The 18130-nt window shown below is 35.4% G+C and overlaps 1 protein-coding gene across 1 annotated transcript; it reads right to left on the reverse strand.

Moving 5' to 3' along the window:
- Positions 1-1476: 1476 nt before the first annotated feature.
- On the reverse strand, positions 1477-5346 carry LOC107624821 (thioredoxin H-type). The gene is made up of 5 exons (XM_016327286.3): positions 4994-5346; positions 4079-4140; positions 3578-3700; positions 1899-2021; positions 1477-1763 (listed from the first exon to the last, which is right to left on the reverse strand). Exons 2-5 carry the CDS (start codon positions 4097-4099, stop codon positions 1602-1604), a joined length of 429 nt encoding a protein of 142 aa, XP_016182772.1. The 5' UTR covers positions 4100-4140; positions 4994-5346; the 3' UTR covers positions 1477-1601.
- Positions 5347-18130: the final 12784 nt, after the last annotated feature.

An 18130-nucleotide genomic window follows, 5' to 3' on the forward strand; every position in this document is an offset into this window, starting at 1 on the left:
AGTAGTTGAAATCATATAACTGTTCTTGCTAGTGCATAGTGATATGCCGCAATGCTAAAGATTAATCTAAGACACCAACTGAAACAAGTTTAAAACTTGAAAAAGAATTCAATTTTAGTGAAAAGGTATCACAATAAACCTAGCGACTATGAATTTATGATGCTTGTGCCGGTGCTGCTTCTCATCTGTAATTTTGAACCCCAAATAATACTAAGGAGTTTGTCAAGTTCCAAGTAAAATCCATCAATCATGGAGTTCCAAATCCACAAAACAAGTCTCAATGGATATTTACAGAAGTTTTGCGAAAACCATGCAGCATTGCACGCAACAAATATAGATACAGATGCGAATACCAATATATATATATATATATATATATATATATATATATATATAGAGAGAGAGAGAGAGAGAGAGAGAGAGAGAGAGAGAGAGAGAGAGAGAGAGAGAGAGAGAGAGAGAGAGAGAGAACATCTTTGCATTAATTCAGACTGTTTCTTTTTCTTGTTAGAAAAAAGTGTTTCAAATATTGTATAGGATTGAGATAACTAAGCTAATGAATAGTCCAAATAGAGTTTGGGCTTCTTTTCTACCCAAAATAGTTTTCAACTTTTAAAAGTATTTTCAAAGGACTATGCACTTCATGACCGAAAAAAAAAAAGGACTATACACTTCTTACTTCTAAAATTATTTTTTAAAGAATTATCAATTATATACTTCAGATTCTTCCTTCGTGTTTTAAGTAATAATATTATTTATTCACAGTAGTATTGATATATAACACCCGCACTTTTTTCCCTTCTCTGTGTCAGTGTGCATCCTTCCAAAAGGAGCATTGGAGCATCAGTTGAATTTGGCTTCATATAACCTAAGCTAGTTTAGTTCTAAAAACAAGACAAGATATTGAAAATATGACACAAAAGATAGAGACACAAAAATTAATGTTTTTGTATTTTATTTGGTGATAAACTAGAATAAATTATAAAAGTTTAATTTATTCGCTATGAAAAATTAACAAAAATAATAAAAAAAATAAAAAATAAGTTGTGTTTCTTATTAGTGTTCGACTATTTGTGTCCTTCCTGTCAGGATAGACACAAAATATACTAATTCAATATCTTTGGACACAATGTCTATATCTATGTCTCATCTGCCAAATATAATTTTGTCTCTATGTCTCTGTCTCAGTATCCCATGCCTGTAAACAAACGCAGCTTAAGAATCCCGGCTGTCCTCAATATACATCCTTCATTTAGAAGAATATTTTATTTTCAGAGTTTGATACAACTGTTTATATTGTATAACTTTTATGGTACAGTCTAATAAATTTAGAAATAGTTCCAACATTTTCATTGGTTCCTTATTCTGTAACTTATTGGTTTTGGGAAAATATATATAGCCCCTCTTAAGAGTGATGTCAGAATCAAATCCACCAACTATGATGAGAGGATAAAAAAGTAAAATTCTGTCAAATAGTAAGGCACAATAGTCTTTTAATATTTCATCAAAAGACAAACTTGGTTTTAACTGTACATACTGACATTAGTTCCACTACAAGAAACCCATTTGAGTAGCCAAGGATGAATACAATCACTATTGTACTATTGGTAATTTGGTATTGAGGAACCAAATGAAGTAGAAAACAAAGCAATCTTCTTTGCCAACTCTGGCTTGTTGGCTCCTATGAGTTTATCAATTTGTTGTCCATCTCTAAAAAAGAAGAAAGTTGGTGTGGCTCTGATGTCCAAGGAAGTACTAAAATCCTGCAAAATGCAAAACATTGATTAGAACATGATTTCTTTTGTTCCCCATAACATCACATCAGGGAGAAACTACTAAATGATCATTCTGTCAAATAGCTATAAAATGGTAATAATAGTTGTAGTTTCAAAACTTACAGTTAGTTCATCCACATCAACTAGTAAGAAGATCATTGATGAGTATTTCTCTGACAACTCACAGTAATATGGTGCAATAAGCTTACAAGGACCACACCATGCAGCACTGAAATTTGCAATCAGCTGTTGAACAAGAAGCTTTGGTATTAATAATCATTGTGCCTAAGGAAAGTAAACAAACCCAAAGAAAGAAAAGGGAATATACAAGTAAAATTTGCAACAACTAAAAGGGTTTTTATTGGGAGGAGGTGAGGTCATATTAAATGAACATAATATCCTTCGGTAGTAATCTAGCAATGACCGATGTCATGTTGTCCTTCGCAAAATGTTCAACCCTATAACATATATAGGACTTCCTCATGCCAATTTTGAGAGTAATAAGACATTGTAGTTTAAGGTTTCCAACAGGTAAAATATATCTTTTGTCCTTAATATTTTTGAAAAGTTTCAAAAATACCCCTAACATTTTATAAGTTTTAATTCTACCCCTACCATCAAATTTTAACAGTCAACATATGGTCAACAAATTTTTTTCCAGTTTTACCCTTCTTTTATACCTACCACCACTATTATCATCACACTACTCTCTCTCTCTCTCCTCAACCATTGAAGCAACCATCACTGGCCAAACAAGCCAATGGAACTAAGAGTCCAATACATCACTACATCAAAAGAAGAATCCAAAGGGAAAAAAAAAAAAAGAAAGTTTTAAGCTTTATTTTCCCAATCTTCACCCTAATTTGTTCAGATAACAAAGTTCAATTTTTCCTGTTTATTATTTTTTGATTCTGGGGCAAAGAATGAAGGGGTTGAAAGAAAAATTGTTGAGGAAGCTGAAATCAATCAAGCCAATTGGGTCTCAGGTAAGATCAAATCCTTCAAGTGAAAGCATTAGTACGTTGATTTTTTCCAAAAGATTCCATATTTCAACCTAAGTTCCCTCTTTGTTTCCCGAAAAAATGTTCCCAAGAAAATAGTTGTTGTCCACCCTTTCCAGAGAACTTTGCTACAATGAATTTTTATGGTGGCCAATCCAATTAAAAGGAATCAGAATCCCATGACACCAAAAAATAGAGGGTTAAGTCTCAAGAGTCCAATTTCAGAAAGTGGGTTTAGAAAGGAGAGTGATTAGAAGAGAGAAAAAAGATTTGAAGATGATGATGAAGAAAATGATGAACAGTAATTTTGAGGGTAAAACTGGAAAAAATTGTTGATCAGATGTTGACTGTCAAAAATTTGACAGTAGGGATAAAATTGCAACTTATCGAAAACGTTAGGGACAAAATTGAAACAAATTAAACATTAGGGGTATTTTTAAAACTTTTCAAAAACATTAGGGACAAAAGTATACTTTACCCTTTCTAACAAATTAAGGCCATACCATGTTGAGTATCATTTTTGAAATATAATTGGAACATAACTAAAATGCTTATATACTAGTCAACTAAACTTATTGTAAAGAAACTATAAGTGAAAGCCAGAGTTTCTGATATAATCAACAAAATATTTTATGATAGGATTAGGGAGCACTGGTGTTTGACAATTGAAATACATTTTTATTCTGCAAAACAAGCCAACTAACTTTGGATTCTGTAAAACAGCACAATAAAATGATAATTGACCTTCAGCTAGCATTAAGTATTATTGGGCTACAAATTGAAAAGCGATGCAAAACTTACAATTTTGTGATCCTTCGATGATTCTTGCAACTTTTGGTCCCAAGATTCTTTTGTGGTAATAAGTTGCACATTCCCAGAAACCATGTCCACATGATGGTCAGAATCATCATCTTTATCTTGATCCTACAGACATTGAGAACATTAAAAGTCTCAGTCAAATGAATTTATCAATGAATGACTTGCTCTGATACATTACAAAGTTCTAGAAGCTCTGGGGTCCTGAAAAGTGAAAACTTGCACTACCATCAAAGACCTAATATCTGTTTCTTTTTATTCTTACTAGCAGGTAGTAATGATAAGGTAAGAAAATGTAGGAGGTTACTATAGATGAACAGAGTTATGTTGCGATTGGAGTACTACAGTGTTGCTAAATTTAAATAAGCCAAAGATTTTGGAGCCCGAAACTATCGCACGAAATTGGAGCAGCAAAGGTCGATGATCTTCCATTACCAGTAAGTTATAGCTATGATGACTGAAGAATCCAAATTAAAATATTCTCACCTTAGCTAAACAAAGTCCCATTTAATTATGCTGAAGCCAAAAGTTGTAAAATTTAGTTAAGCCTGCAAGTAGAAGCACCAAATATTTCATCAGTGCAACGAATTTCTCAAAAAGTCCTTCAAGATCAAAGTGAATGGCAGAAAGAAAACCACCACTAAATCACAAATGAATGATATATCAATGCAATAGTTGATCAGTGAGGAAGCAACTTGCGAGCTACATCAACACCGAAGGCAAAGCAAAAATAGTCTTTAGCTACTCAGGATTTAACATACATACTTTCATAACTGTTCACTTATTGATGTTAGAAATCACATGGTTATAAACATAAACAAAATAGAACTTATGCTCCAGTGTCAGACATAAAACATGCTAAGGAAGACACATGTACTCTTATAAACCACTTTGGTTAACATTCAGGCCTTCTCAACTAGTTAAGTAGAAAACATGATATACATCAATCTAAGGTCCTTGGCAACTGCAACAATAAGAGAGTGCTTGCTGTTTATATATAGCACTAAAGAAACAGAGGGAGCACTCTCAAGGGATTATACAAAGATGCAATTCACAGAGAAAACAACGAGTCCAAACACTAATTTATACGTATTAGGCATATTTAATAAGTGAATTCTCAAGTGAACAAATTATAATGCTGCAGAGACCCCCTTCATTTTCATTGATGCAAATGGGATCCAAACATTTGGTCAGAAAATTTCTTAGGTCGATGAGAACATTGAAAGTTCGCGTCTTTAAATCAATTCATATGGAAATGGAAATGAGAAAGAGATCCCCATGAAAAAAAATTAAATATAGCGATTTTACATATGCAAACATGGATTGAGATTGGGCATAAGAAAAATTGAAAGAAAAACCAGCATTGAATACCAGATACAGAGAAGAGCACTGTTGAATTACCTCGAAAATTGAGATTCGAGATCGCTTGGAAACCCCAATTTTTAGGTTTTACTGAAAAGAAAAGGAGCTAAGAACACAATTGGTGTATTTGGAGACTAAGCTGTAAACAACATTAGCTGGAAGATGATGATGATGATGATGATGATTTAGAGCGTTCCATCATGACGTCTTCCATTATCAATGAATTTTTTGGATAATACTATAGAGCGTTAAATTTTTCAGACCAAGTTATTTATTTATAGTAATAATTAAATTAAACAAGACGAAGAAGAATAAGTTGATGACACCTAAAGCATATAAGGATTGTGGAAACAAAATTTTATTTATCGAAGTCGTTGATGACACCGGAATGTAGAATAAATGACCATTTGTACCTATGAAAGATGAAAACGTTGACATTTGTACTCATGATAGCTCGAAACTAAACTTGTACCCATGATAGATGCTGTCCATGTGACAAAAGTGCCCTGACTTGGATCTGAGCTTGGTTCGTGCGTTTCCGAACCTACGTGGCACTCCCACCCTCCAAAGCCTATCTGACATGGATGTGAACGTTGATTATCAAAAAGGATAGGCTGAACTCACGAAATCAAAACCCTAGGTAGCTTCCCCCTCCCCAATACAAACCAGGATCCAGAGAATCGATGCTTGTTGAATCTCAATGAGTGTGACGTGCACCTAAGGTGATAAAGAATTAGGTCTTACCTCCCGCAATATCTTTCCGCAGATTTACCCCTGCTCCAAGTGATGGCAGTGGCAGTTCTTCTTCAAGTTCGAAGAAGAAGAAGGTGAAGAAGCTGGACGACAGATGCTTCTGTGGAAGAGAGTTTGTGTTGATGGAGTCTGGCACCGTTATGAACCCTAATCGATGGTTCATCAGATGTCCTCTATGGGCGGTAAGGGCAGACGCTGTTGGAGTTCAGGTGAGAAAGTTTTGTTTGCATTTAAGTTGACCAATCGGTGCATTTATTTTGTTTTGGCAGACAAGAGACTGCAAATACTTTGTATGGGTTGATGAAATCGAAGAAGGATGGGAGGGCATAGCAAGATGTTTGGCCAAAAGACAGTCAGGGAGTTCTTATCGAAGGCATGATGATGGGCTCACTGTCACTGAACCTGGGAAAAATCAGCAAGCATCGTCAATCCTGACGAGAGGGATAGACAAACTTAGGGCTGAAATTAGGGGTGAAATTAGGGGAATTAGAGTGTTGCTTTTATGGATAGCGTTGGGTGTTGCATTTTGTTTGATCTTTCTGCTGTATTTCTTTATGAAAATGTAAAATTTATATGGAGTTTGGGTCTTTATAAATTATGAGAGAATGAATGTATTTCCTGATTTTGACATAGACACTTTGATTCTGTTGCTGCTCTGTTAGTTATATATGATAACTTTTATTGCTAGTCAATTGGATATATATGCACATGCAACTATATTTTCTACTTAAAGAATCATAATTAAGCTCAATATGTGACATAGAGACCTGATGGTTGTGGTAATGAAGTATAAAACCAGGCATAATAGGTGTTGTTCGATTAATGATAATCTTGTTCCATAACAGAGTGAGTAACCATTATACATAGATTTTGCTACTAGAAGCATAAGCTGAAAACCAGAAAAGCTAAATAAAAAAGTGGACTGACCATGAAATAAACCAAAAAACATAGTTAATTACAGCAGAAGTAGCATTTCACAGTCAGAACAACCAAAACAGTAATGTTGCTTACTCCAACATAGTGTAATAAACCAACCAGTGCCCTAAAATTAGTATATCAGTAATGGCAATTACATCAAAATAGCAAAAAAGCATAACGAACACAGTCTATGACATTGGTGTTGAGTTACTGCTCCCGCTCGAGATTCCATTTTTGGCTCCGCTTGATGCACCTCTCCTGCCTCGACCTCTTCCTTCACCCCTGCCTTTAACAGCTATGCCTCTTGTTCTAGAAATACCGTCCACATCCGTTGTCGGCATGAACTGCACGAACCTTGTGGTTGTCCCTGCACTAGCACCCTGCAGTGGATTTGGGGTTGTTTGAGAGTTGTGTGTGGAAGGGGTTGTGTTGGATTCTTCGGAGATGGTGCAGATGCTTGTGGGGTGTATGCAGACGGGGGGGGGGGTCGCTTGACACTTCTCCTTTTATGTTGTTTCTTGGCTGCTCCAATGGTTGTTGTATCATGGGGTTGTGTGGCTGCTGGTTGTGGCATCGGGGGTGGAGGCTGGATTCCAAAGAACAACCAGTTTACCAATATGAGTCGTTAAACAAATGTAATTAAGGAAATGAATCAAGTAACGAACTAACCTATGAAGTCTGGGCTGCTGTGGAACCGTTTCCCACCTCAGTTGCTACTGCTTCAGCCTCGATAGCTTCTAATGTCTCCTCATAGTACATTTCAGCCAGCATATCTTCATCCTCATCACTTGCATGGACTTAGGGTGCAGCACTCCCTTCACCCATTGCTTCCTTTCTCTTCTTACAGCTTCGCTTGTTATGACCAGCCTACGTAAAACAGGAACTAGTTAAATTGGTACACATGAACTTAAACAACGAATTATAATACACTGCACACACCTGGAGGCAGTATTTACATACGATGGTGCCAATCCTCCTCTTAGTTCTATGAGGATCACTCTTATCCTTAGGGGCATCATTTCTTTTGTCTCTTTTCATTGAAGGTCTTCTGATTGGCTTTTTGTATCGGGGTGGCAGAATTGGTAGGGTGTCAACGTGCTCCCAGAACTCTTGGCTTGGAACTGGGCGCATTGAAGTCTGATATGCAGCATTATAAGCACCCATCGTGAGCCAGTTATGTGCATACTCTTCGGGTCTTCTATTCTGGTAAGCTAAAGCAGCACATGCATGTCTACAAGGTAGCCCAGTCAATTGCCAGAGTCTACAACTACATGTACATTTGCCCAAGTCCACACTGACCTTCATGGGAAGACATTGGACTTCATAAACATTTTCCGCGTCATCTCCGGTTGGAAGGGGTCTCCATTTGTTGCTCTCTCTCTTTCTAATCTGCTCTGTTGGGTTGGGGCTAACCTCCCACTGTACCCAATCAAGGCCTTTTTGTTCCTTGCCATGATCCGCATGACGTAGCACCTCACTTCTTCCAACATGGTTATAATAGGTTTCTCCCTCATCTTTTTGACCTTGGCATTAAACACCTCGCAGTTATTATTGGTGTAGTTGTCCATCTTATGATACTCACTAAAATGTGCTCTACTCCACTGTTTCGGACTAATCTTGTCCAAGTATTCCCAAGCCCCTACGTTGATCTTTTGGTTCCTGTGTTGCTACAGGAGCTGGGTTGTTCTCTTGATGCGCCTCTGCCATGGGCTGGAGCTCAGTACTTTTTTGGGCCTGCTTGTCAACTTGGACATTACCAACTATCTCAGCATCGTCATCATCTTCCACTACTGCTAATCTTCTTTTTGGAATCTTCTTTGGAGTTGGTACCCTTTTAACACAGACCTTTCTTCTCCCCTTTGATGGAGTCAATTCCTTAACCTCAACTACAACAGGCTAATCCATGGGATGCTCTGTATACAAATTAATTATGTTTCCATTCTTCATGGCTACCTCATACATCCTAACTACATCCATATCAACTCTTAGCAGCCTCAACCCATCATCAAGCTCCTTCCCAGGTTCTAGCCAGTAAAACTCAGAAATGGACGTATAATCAATGTCCTTCAGCAAGTCAGAGATGAAAAAACCATTGAGGGTATCAACGTTTACCCTCTCTATCTCCGTCACTTCTCCACCAACGTAGCTAACCTTACCAACTGGCTCTCTCTCAAACCTTCCTCTATGATGAATGGACAAAGTTATGTGGATGGTGGCCATCCCTGGAAGTAAAATTTAACAAACCAATAAACTCACATTCTCTGTAACTGATGCTAACACAAACCCTAAACAAACTACTCTCTATCAATTCTGAAGGAAATACAGTAACTCATACGGTTTCATTAGGCAGTAACGTTTGTCTAACTACTTGCAACGACATACCTGTGTAATTCTTCAAAGGGAGTGACCACCTCGATGTCGAACACGAAAGGAATGGTAAAAGCCTCTCCTTGCTACTCGATTCGGCGTACTCTGGTCGTCTTCTCTGGCTTCGAATGGACCAACACCAACGAGGAACCTCTGCTAGGGCACCACTGATTCTCGCGGGAACTGACGTTTCTTTTTCCTATCCCTTTTGATAATCAACGTTCACATCCACGTCAGATAGGCTTTGGGGGGGGGGGGGTGGGAGTGCCACGTAGGTTCGGAAACGCACGAACCAAGATCAGATCCAAGTCAGGACACTTTTGTCACACGGACAGCATCTATCATGGGTACAAGTTTAGTTTTGAGCTATCATGGGTACAAATGTCAGCGTTTTCATCTCTCATGGGTACAAATGGTCATTTATTCCCGGAATGTAAAATCAAGAAGGTATCTTTATGAATTGAACGGTTGATAATGAGTTAGGATTCGTTTAATCTCTTAAGTTGACGGTTGATATTTTTTTTTTACCAAAGATATGAGACTCGAACCCGCAACCTCTTAATTGAGTATGGGGAGACTATGCCATTTGAGCTATTACTCATTGATACTTGATACCACAGATTATTGAGGAATGCATGAATCACAACTTCTATTTTAATTCATGATACGATATTACATTATATAAAATATTTGAGTAAATATTCAAGAAATTTTAGATATATTTTAATAATTTTTTATTTTTAACTATTTTTAGAATTATCTTTATTAGATAAATTAATTTTGAGTAAATACCTTTTTTGGTCCTTATCCTTTTTAAAAATTGACAAGCCGTCCTTCAACGTTTAAAAAATGACAAATTAGTTCTTGTCTATTTTTTTCATTAGACACATCGACCGTTAGACAAATCGATCCTGTCTATTTGTTTCGTTAGACACATCAAACCCTGTATATTGGCCACAAAAAGGTCGATGTGTCTAATGGAAAAAATGGACAGGGACCGATTTGTTATTTTTTAAATGTTAGAGGGAGCTTGTCAATTTTCAAAAAAGGACAGAAGCTGAAAAAGGTATTTACTCATTAATTTTTTTTGTCACTTTTAATCAAATTTGTTATATGTATATCTGACAAATAAATTTTTAACAAATATTATTATATGAAAAGAGTAATTTATTTGATAAAATTAATTTTTTTAAATTTATTAAAGATAAAAATATCTTTTTTAAAATTTATTTGTTTGACAACTAATTTTTCTTGAAAGAAATTTCAGAAGATTAAATTTTTTATGTGTAATTATTACTTGTGAGTATTTTGTGGGTAAGTCAATCCATGTCTACGTGCCACGCTTTTATTGGTCTCTCGAGTGAATTGGTCAACCTTAAGCTTTTGGACATATGTAAGTACTAAGTAGCATCGATGCGTGGTGCGAAGCATGTTAAAGCTTCGTGAACAGCATTATCTCATCGCTATGTCGCCTTCATGAACCGCCAAACACCCAAACATTGAAACAAGTATAACTACTTAAATAGTGTTCTTACCCTGCAATAATGTGCTTTGCACGAGTGAGTAAAAGAAGTCTGTAAATATCTCACCAATAACACCGCATACAATGATTTATGATATATAAAACAAATAAAGTGCAGTGATTTTATAATTCTCAAACCTTTTTTGTTTCTAAGGATAAAGGAGGTAATTAGGGGTAAATATGAATATAACCAAAATTTCGATCTGATCCGCATTAAAATTATCGGATCGGATATATTATCCGCAGTTTTGCAGTGTTCTATAATCTCCCACATTTGTACCTTTATTTCAGCTTCGTCCATCCCCTTTTCAACTGGGTCTTCTTCTCTATTCCATCATTTCACCAGCAGCCAAGAGTTTCTAAAAATCGAGGGACTTCCCTTGAGAATGCGTTCAAGGTCAGACTTTTTGTTGAAAAAGAACTGGTAGATCTTAGGCTTTATCTCCACCACTCTCAATCCTTCAGGTTCCCTCCAAACACTTTCCATGGCTAACTGGATCCAGGCCGTGTTGATAAGCTTGTTCGAGAGGAGTCTTCCTACCAAGCTGCTCTTGTATCCATTAATCCCTTCTTCTATGTCTTCATTGTTGAATATTATTATAGGTTCTTATTCTTCTTCTCCGATTTGGTGTTGTATTCATTGTTAGTTGCGTTTTCCTTCGAGTTTGACATTGTGTTTGTTCAATGGAGCAGTGCAGGACAATGTCGATAGGAGGCCAGCATCGGGCGAGTATGGCTCGATGTAACGGACTCAAGAGCACTACACCCTCCACAACCCTATCAGAACATTGTGGAGAAAAAAAGGAAGATAACAAATGCCTACTAAATTTTTAAAGTGGTCCTTTATATTCACAATTTTTATTATTTTAGTCTTTTAAATTTAAAATTATTTATACTGGTTTCCAAAATTCAGTTGTAGACACCATATTGGTCTTTGGACTCTTTTTAGTATTGAATTAGCGAACTAAGTGCTGAATTGGCTCAAATTTGTCATATTACTAGACATATCACACATGGTTAAACAGTATCATTTCGTTTTAACACTTAAACAAGACAAAAACAAAAAGAGGAAAAAGAGTTTATATGATGTGCAAATCATTATATCTCCTTTCATTTTTCAAAATAATTTATTTTTTTGCCTTATTTAAAAGCTAAAATCAAAAGATACTATCTAGTTATGTGTCTAACATTGCAAGTCAGAGTTAGCTCAACTTTTCGTTCATTGATGGAAAAGATCCAAAGACCAAAATTTAGTCAACAAATGTCACCTTACAAAGTTACAAACTCTAAAGGCTGATTTTATAATTCTCAAACTTGGCAGTATTGTTTACGTAGAATCAAACTTACTTTGTAAATAGTGGCAAGAAAATTTGAAATGGAAGGTGACCGAATAAATACTTTTATACACGGTAACTCTAACATATTTACATAGGTGGTGTCTTGGGTGGTCATATCTAATTGGCGGGTAGAGTGGCTAAGACACAAAGACTAATCACAATTTGAAACACGTAAAGGATATTGGTGAAAGACTCAGAATTTGACTATACAAAGTACAATAACAACATTAATCGGTCATAGTAACTATTTTATTTAGATAACAATACTAATTTACAACATGACAATGAAGAAAATATTGAACATTTTCAAAACCCAAAGGAAGAAAGATTGGGTAACATTAGTAAAGGACATCTTGTATCCGACGACACAGACGAAACTCAAGTTATAGATATATCCCTTGTTTATCATAAATTTTCACAATTAATAATCATGCAGTAAAAAAAGATTGTTTACCACGAGAGATATAATTAAGAAATATCCATCCACCCATAACACATCTCAACTTATTATTAGTTGATCAACACAGTCATACTTAGTCACCCAAAATTTGGCATCAGAGACACTAAATATATACTTGAAAAAACATAATATTTTCGTCATATTTTAAAACAATATGAAAATGTATAAATTTAAATAATATTTATTATGTATTGAAAAAAATGCCTTTAAAACTTAAGGATAAATTCTATCGCACTGCTATAAGATCGGCTATACTTTATGGTACGGAGTGTTGGGCGGTCAAAGGGGAGCACGAACGTAAGCTGAGTGTAGCAGAGATGAAGATGTTGAGATGAATGAGTAGTCATACGCGATTAGATAAAATAATGAACGAAGATATAAGGGAGAGAGTTGGAGTAGCACTCATTGTAAAAAAATGATTGAATTGCGTCTCAGATGGTTTGGACATGTGAGAAGAAGATCAACAGAACACCCAATCAGGAGGGTAGATGAGATGGAAGATGGACAAGGGGTAAAAGGTAGAGGAAGACCTAAGAAGACCATTCATGAGGTGGTCAAACGAGATTTACATGTAAATGGTCTCTCTGTAGACATGATACATGACAGAGTACAATAATGTCGTTTGATTTATATAGCTGACTCCACCTAATGGGATAAGGCTTTATTGTTGTTGTTGTATGCATTGAAAAAATGTACAATAAGATTTTTAAGTTATAAATAGCGAGAGACTTACTTTGTTTATGTGGGCAGTGTCAAGGAAGACCGAGAAAAAGTTAATAAGATCAAAGTAACAATTAAATTACATACTAAGAGAGGTTTTTTTCTCTAAAAGAGATACGAATAATATATAAAAAAATTAATGTGAAAGTTTATACATTGGAAATATTTAAGAAGAACATATCTGTTATTTTTTGATATATGAATGGTACTTGTTGAAAAACACTATTAAGTAAATTTTGTGTGTCTAGAAGTATAGAAAGGATATTGTTTAATTATTCTAAATATGGAAGAATTTCTTTTAGAGTTTGGTTTAGTTGGAGCTAGTGATTAGTGGAATGTTCAATTCTTAATATTACAGTGTTATCTAATCTTTTACATCATGAAAAGATTGTTCCTTGTTGTTTAAAAATTATCCTTGCTTATTGAAAGAAAGTGTGATGCTATGAAAATATGGTATGAAATCTATTTGGTGTACTGTTAACAATGTAATCACACTACTTCAATGTTTAATTGTAAGGTGTTTGTTGGAGTTGTGATGTTTGACTGAAAAATATGACAAAAGGATAAAATTTTGACTTGTAATGATTCAAGTCAAGAATGTGTTGATTAAATTATAGCTACATGTACCATCAGAAAAATTCAATTTGGGTATGACCTTTTTTCATGTGGAGTAGATTCAAAGAGAGGGTTTGAGGTACATTTTTATGTTGTTGTAAAATCTCTAAAATACCCTTACTTCTCTTTTTCCAAATCAGAAATCTTAGTTCTCAAATTGGGAAATCCTAACCCTGAAACCCTTTATCCAGCCACCAGCCACACCCACGGAAGAGAGAGACGAGAGATTCAGAGAATGAGGGAGCCGCGAGGGAAGAAGAGGAAGTAGGGGGAGACCGGACCGCACCCAGTCGTGTTGCGTCCTGTTGTCGCTGCCGTCGCGCCTGGTGCTACACGCCGAGCTCGTTCCGCCATCATCAACGCTGCCACAAAGGAGAGAAGAGAGCGATGTGATGCAAGCCAAGGCCGAGAGGAAGGGGACGCCGCCGTGCCTCCATCGGGATTGATCTGCCACCGCCGCTGCTAGGGTTCGTGGCCCCCACTTCTATCACTGTCGACAAGCACGGAGAGAGAGAGAGAGAGAGAGAGAGAGAGAGAGAGAGAGAGAGAGAGAGAGAGAGAGAGAGAGAGAGAGAGAGAGAGAGAGAGAGAGAGAGAGAGAGAGAGAGATAGGAGTTCACATAGCAGAGAGGACGCGACAGAGGAGTCCGTTGAAGCTGGTCACCATCGCTAAGGCCTCCATGGTCGCCGCTGCCATCCGAGCCACTGCCAGAGGAAGCCGCTGCCGCCGCTGTTGGGTCCGCCGTGGGAAGAAACGCAATGGTGGGGAAAGAATCTGTCACTGCTGCTGAGCTCTACCCCTGTTTTTGGTTTGTCTTTCTAAAGCTGTTGTTATCATTGGCGTTACATGATTGGAGGAAACCTTCACTGATGGAACTGCTGCTGCCATGGCCACCGCGCCTCTACCGCCAAGAAACGCTTAGCCGCCGCCGTCGAAGCCAGCCTCGCTGCCGTTGTCGCAGATTTGGAGCTTCGAAGAGAGAGGAGTTCCCGGAGAGAGAGAAACGCCAAGGAGGAGGGACCGTCCGCTGCTGCGTTGTTCTGTCGCCGTTCGGATGTACCTGAGCCAAGCCATCGTCCTTGCCGCCGGAGTTGTTGGTGCTGCTAGAGCTGAACCGCTCCTGTCATTATCCCGGTCCAGCCTTTTTCCATGATTCTGCTCTAACTTTCATGTCCTATTATGCCAACATTTAATCTATCTTGTCCTTGTTTTAATTCAATTTTAGTTTTGCCTATTTTAGATTCCCAAAACTATCGCCAGCTCCATCTTGTCGCTACTCTGGTCCAAATTTTGCGCTCATTCGTTTTATTCTACTTCAATCCTCCTCACCTTGAATTTGGCACTCCGGGTTTGGTATCTTCGGTCCCTTGGGACCACATTGAGAGTAGGCTTTACATTTATAATTATTTGATTGTGCTTTTATAATTATTTTGACATATATTTATTATGATCTTTGAATTATACTCACTATATTTGTTTTGAACGAGTTTAAATTGATTAGAATAATTGATTTATTAGAATTGAATAATTCATTTTTGTAAAGCTTATACTTTAAGAACTATACATGAGACCATATATATTTTTGATGAAGTTTTACATTATTCCAAAATGTTTGATTCTACTTGAATATCTTTTTTTGAAATATTAAAGTATTTATTGGTACTCATTTTAAAATTGTGAAATGAATTTGAAATTTTTTTTATTCAACTTATGTTTGAGTCGGTTAAGCTTGCTTGGGGATTATTTTCCTGAGCGCCGGTCATGGTTCATTTTCGACCGTGACAGTTGTCTCTCTTAGGTATTATTTGTTTTTAGAAATTGAGATTAAGACTAGGGAATTGGGATTCGATATTGTGTTTGATAGTCTAAGACTGAAACTAAAATTTTAGTCACGGGATACAAAATTTTAGCGCATTCAGTATCTCCAGAAAATGGAGACTCAAGAGACTGAAATTTTTTAGAACGAAAACTAAAACTTTAATATTTTTTTTAAAAATACCCTCATTTAAATTTTTAAATTCCAAATCTACCCCTCAATCTCCATATTTATCTTAAACTAAATATAATACTAAAACATAACTTAGTTTAGTATATTTTACACTAAATATATACAATACGGAAACTTAGTTTCTATCTCTCAATCTCTCTTCTAAGCGCAACTTTAGTAACTTTTTGCTAGAATAAGAAGGATATTCTTATAATACTCCAAGCTACCATGAAAAATGATATATTTCTACTAAAAGCACGGTTAGATCAACCGTCGGCACAACATCGGCGGCGATTTTGAAGAACCGCTGGAATAACTGACGCAAGAGACACTCGACAAATCGCGGCGGTTTTGAGCCGCCACTATGTGCTTGAAGCAGGAAGCGCAAATGTTTGGCGACAGTTTTGGCAACTGCCGCAAAATACAAATTTGAAAGTTTACATTGAACAGTCACAACGATTTTGAACTGCCACAAAAAGACTAACAGAAATTAAAGCTGATTTTCTTGGTTCTTTTAACCGCTGCAATACCTGTAGCATGTTTTTTTTTTTAAATAAACAAATTTATATATAAACTATTTCCTAATGCGTTGATCCTATATATATATATACTATATATACTACAACATTAGAATCTACCGTCAAAATAAAGTAGAAAAATCTACCAAAATAATATGAACATTGCATTTCAAAATATAATATATATTTAATAAGTTTTACATAATCATACACAATAAGTGTTTAACAACTATATTTACATATTAAGTAAATTCAAATAACAAAATCCTAAAATTGAATTAGAAAATAATTTTGCTTCTAATATTTAACTATGTTAAAAGCCTAAAATAAGCAATCACTTTGATCATAAAAGTTTTTGGTCATTTCAATCATAAAAATTTACAATCACTTCATGGAATAATAGAAAATGGCCTTGTCTCCATTGATGATTCTGTAATCTAGGATTGAAAATAAATGAAAAGATATTAGAATAAAACAAAACAAAAACCAACAAATTATTTTACTAAATAAAGACTTTTTTGCTTAAGTGGCAATAATAGCATAACCCATGAACAAATAAGTTATAAGTAGTGCAAAAAAATACCAACAGAAGTTGTGTCCAAGTAGAGAGAAACACACACAACAGGCTTCAAGTGCTATGATTCCAGAACAACAAAACTTGCACAAGAAAAACATCAATACCAAATAAGAGCATGCAAATCTATATTAAAACATGTCACGGGAATTTGCTTTGTGGTTATTCACATGCATCCATCATATGATCCATCCAATTAAGAATTTAAGTCTAACATTAATAGACATAAACTATCCGCACAAATTAGGATAATGAACAACAATAACTAAATCATTGACATAAAAGATTCAGACAAAAAAAAAAGATATAATATTTACCCCATTGTTTATAGTTGTAGGAAAGTCATATGGCATTTGGACTTGTAATAAGAAAATTGTTGCTTTATTCTCTTGTAATTCTATTTTCATAGAGCAAACTTTAATTATATCAAAATCATGATTACATAAAGAAGATACTCCTTGAAAACTATTAGTAGAATTCATCACTTGGGATAGACAAACACCAAATCCCACACTTCTAACACGATTCGGGTGTTCTTTTCCAAATAACTTGATATAGGCATCATCATTAAGAGAACTCTCATTAGCTTGAAGCAAAACTAATTGTTCCTATGATAAAAATTTGAGAAAGGCATCACTATTAGGATAATCTCCATCATCATTAACAACACAAAGCAAAAAATTATGAAAGTTCTTACACTTTTCTCTCTAACCTCATCATTAACAAAAGATCCATCATTCTTCTTGTGACTAATTAGATATATTTCAACTTTAGTAAAAATTCTCTTGTTTGCAGTTTTCTATCAAATCAATAAATGGAATTCAATTTCAATGCATGTAAAAATTAAATAACAAAATATTCTCTTGATTAGGACTCAATCACACACCAACTCGTGTTTCTTCCTAACAATCATCTTGGATCTGAGTGTATGAGAAATTGTTTGTTTTTCTCGATTAACGTACTGCATTTTTCTCACACATTTCCTACACATGTATATTCAATTAGCAACTTGTCAAATATTAAGTGAAATATACAATGTGTATGTTCATACAATTACGTGAGTTCTTGACCTTAATTTATAATCAATAAAAATTTTCTATTGTTCCAAGCTTACTCCAACTCCCTTTGGACATAAGCCTAAATTTTGCTCTCTAGTAAGATTTTAATTATAATTATCATTAAACAATTTACATCTATCATCTTTTCACTTCTTGCCAAAATTTTTAGTATGTATTTCTTTTGCTTTTTATCATCAATTTTAAAGAATCTTTATATATTATAAATATAAAAATATTAACTTGAATAATTGTAACATAGACATACAAATAAAATTATTTGAACTTATTGATAAATAAAATTGGAACATAATTCAAAGGAATATTCATAGACTCATGCTATGTCCAT

This window comes from Arachis ipaensis, chromosome B2 (genome assembly GCF_059453495.1).
Source record: "Arachis ipaensis isolate K30076 ecotype BB chromosome B2, ASM5945349v1, whole genome shotgun sequence".
NCBI lineage: Eukaryota > Viridiplantae > Streptophyta > Magnoliopsida > Fabales > Fabaceae > Arachis > Arachis ipaensis.

Bases quoted from the DNA above. Each gene is read 5' to 3' on its own strand.
- LOC107624821 (XM_016327286.3), bottom strand. From the start codon at position 4,099: ATGGGACTTTGTTTAGCTAAG. The intron at 3,701-4,078 runs GTGAGAATATTT...CAATGTCTGTAG, and splicing joins TGGGACTTTGTTTAGCTAAG to GATCAAGATAAAGATGATGA. The intron at 2,022-3,577 runs GTAAGTTTTGCA...CTTGTTCAACAG, and splicing joins CATCGAAGGATCACAAAATT to CTGATTGCAAATTTCAGTGC.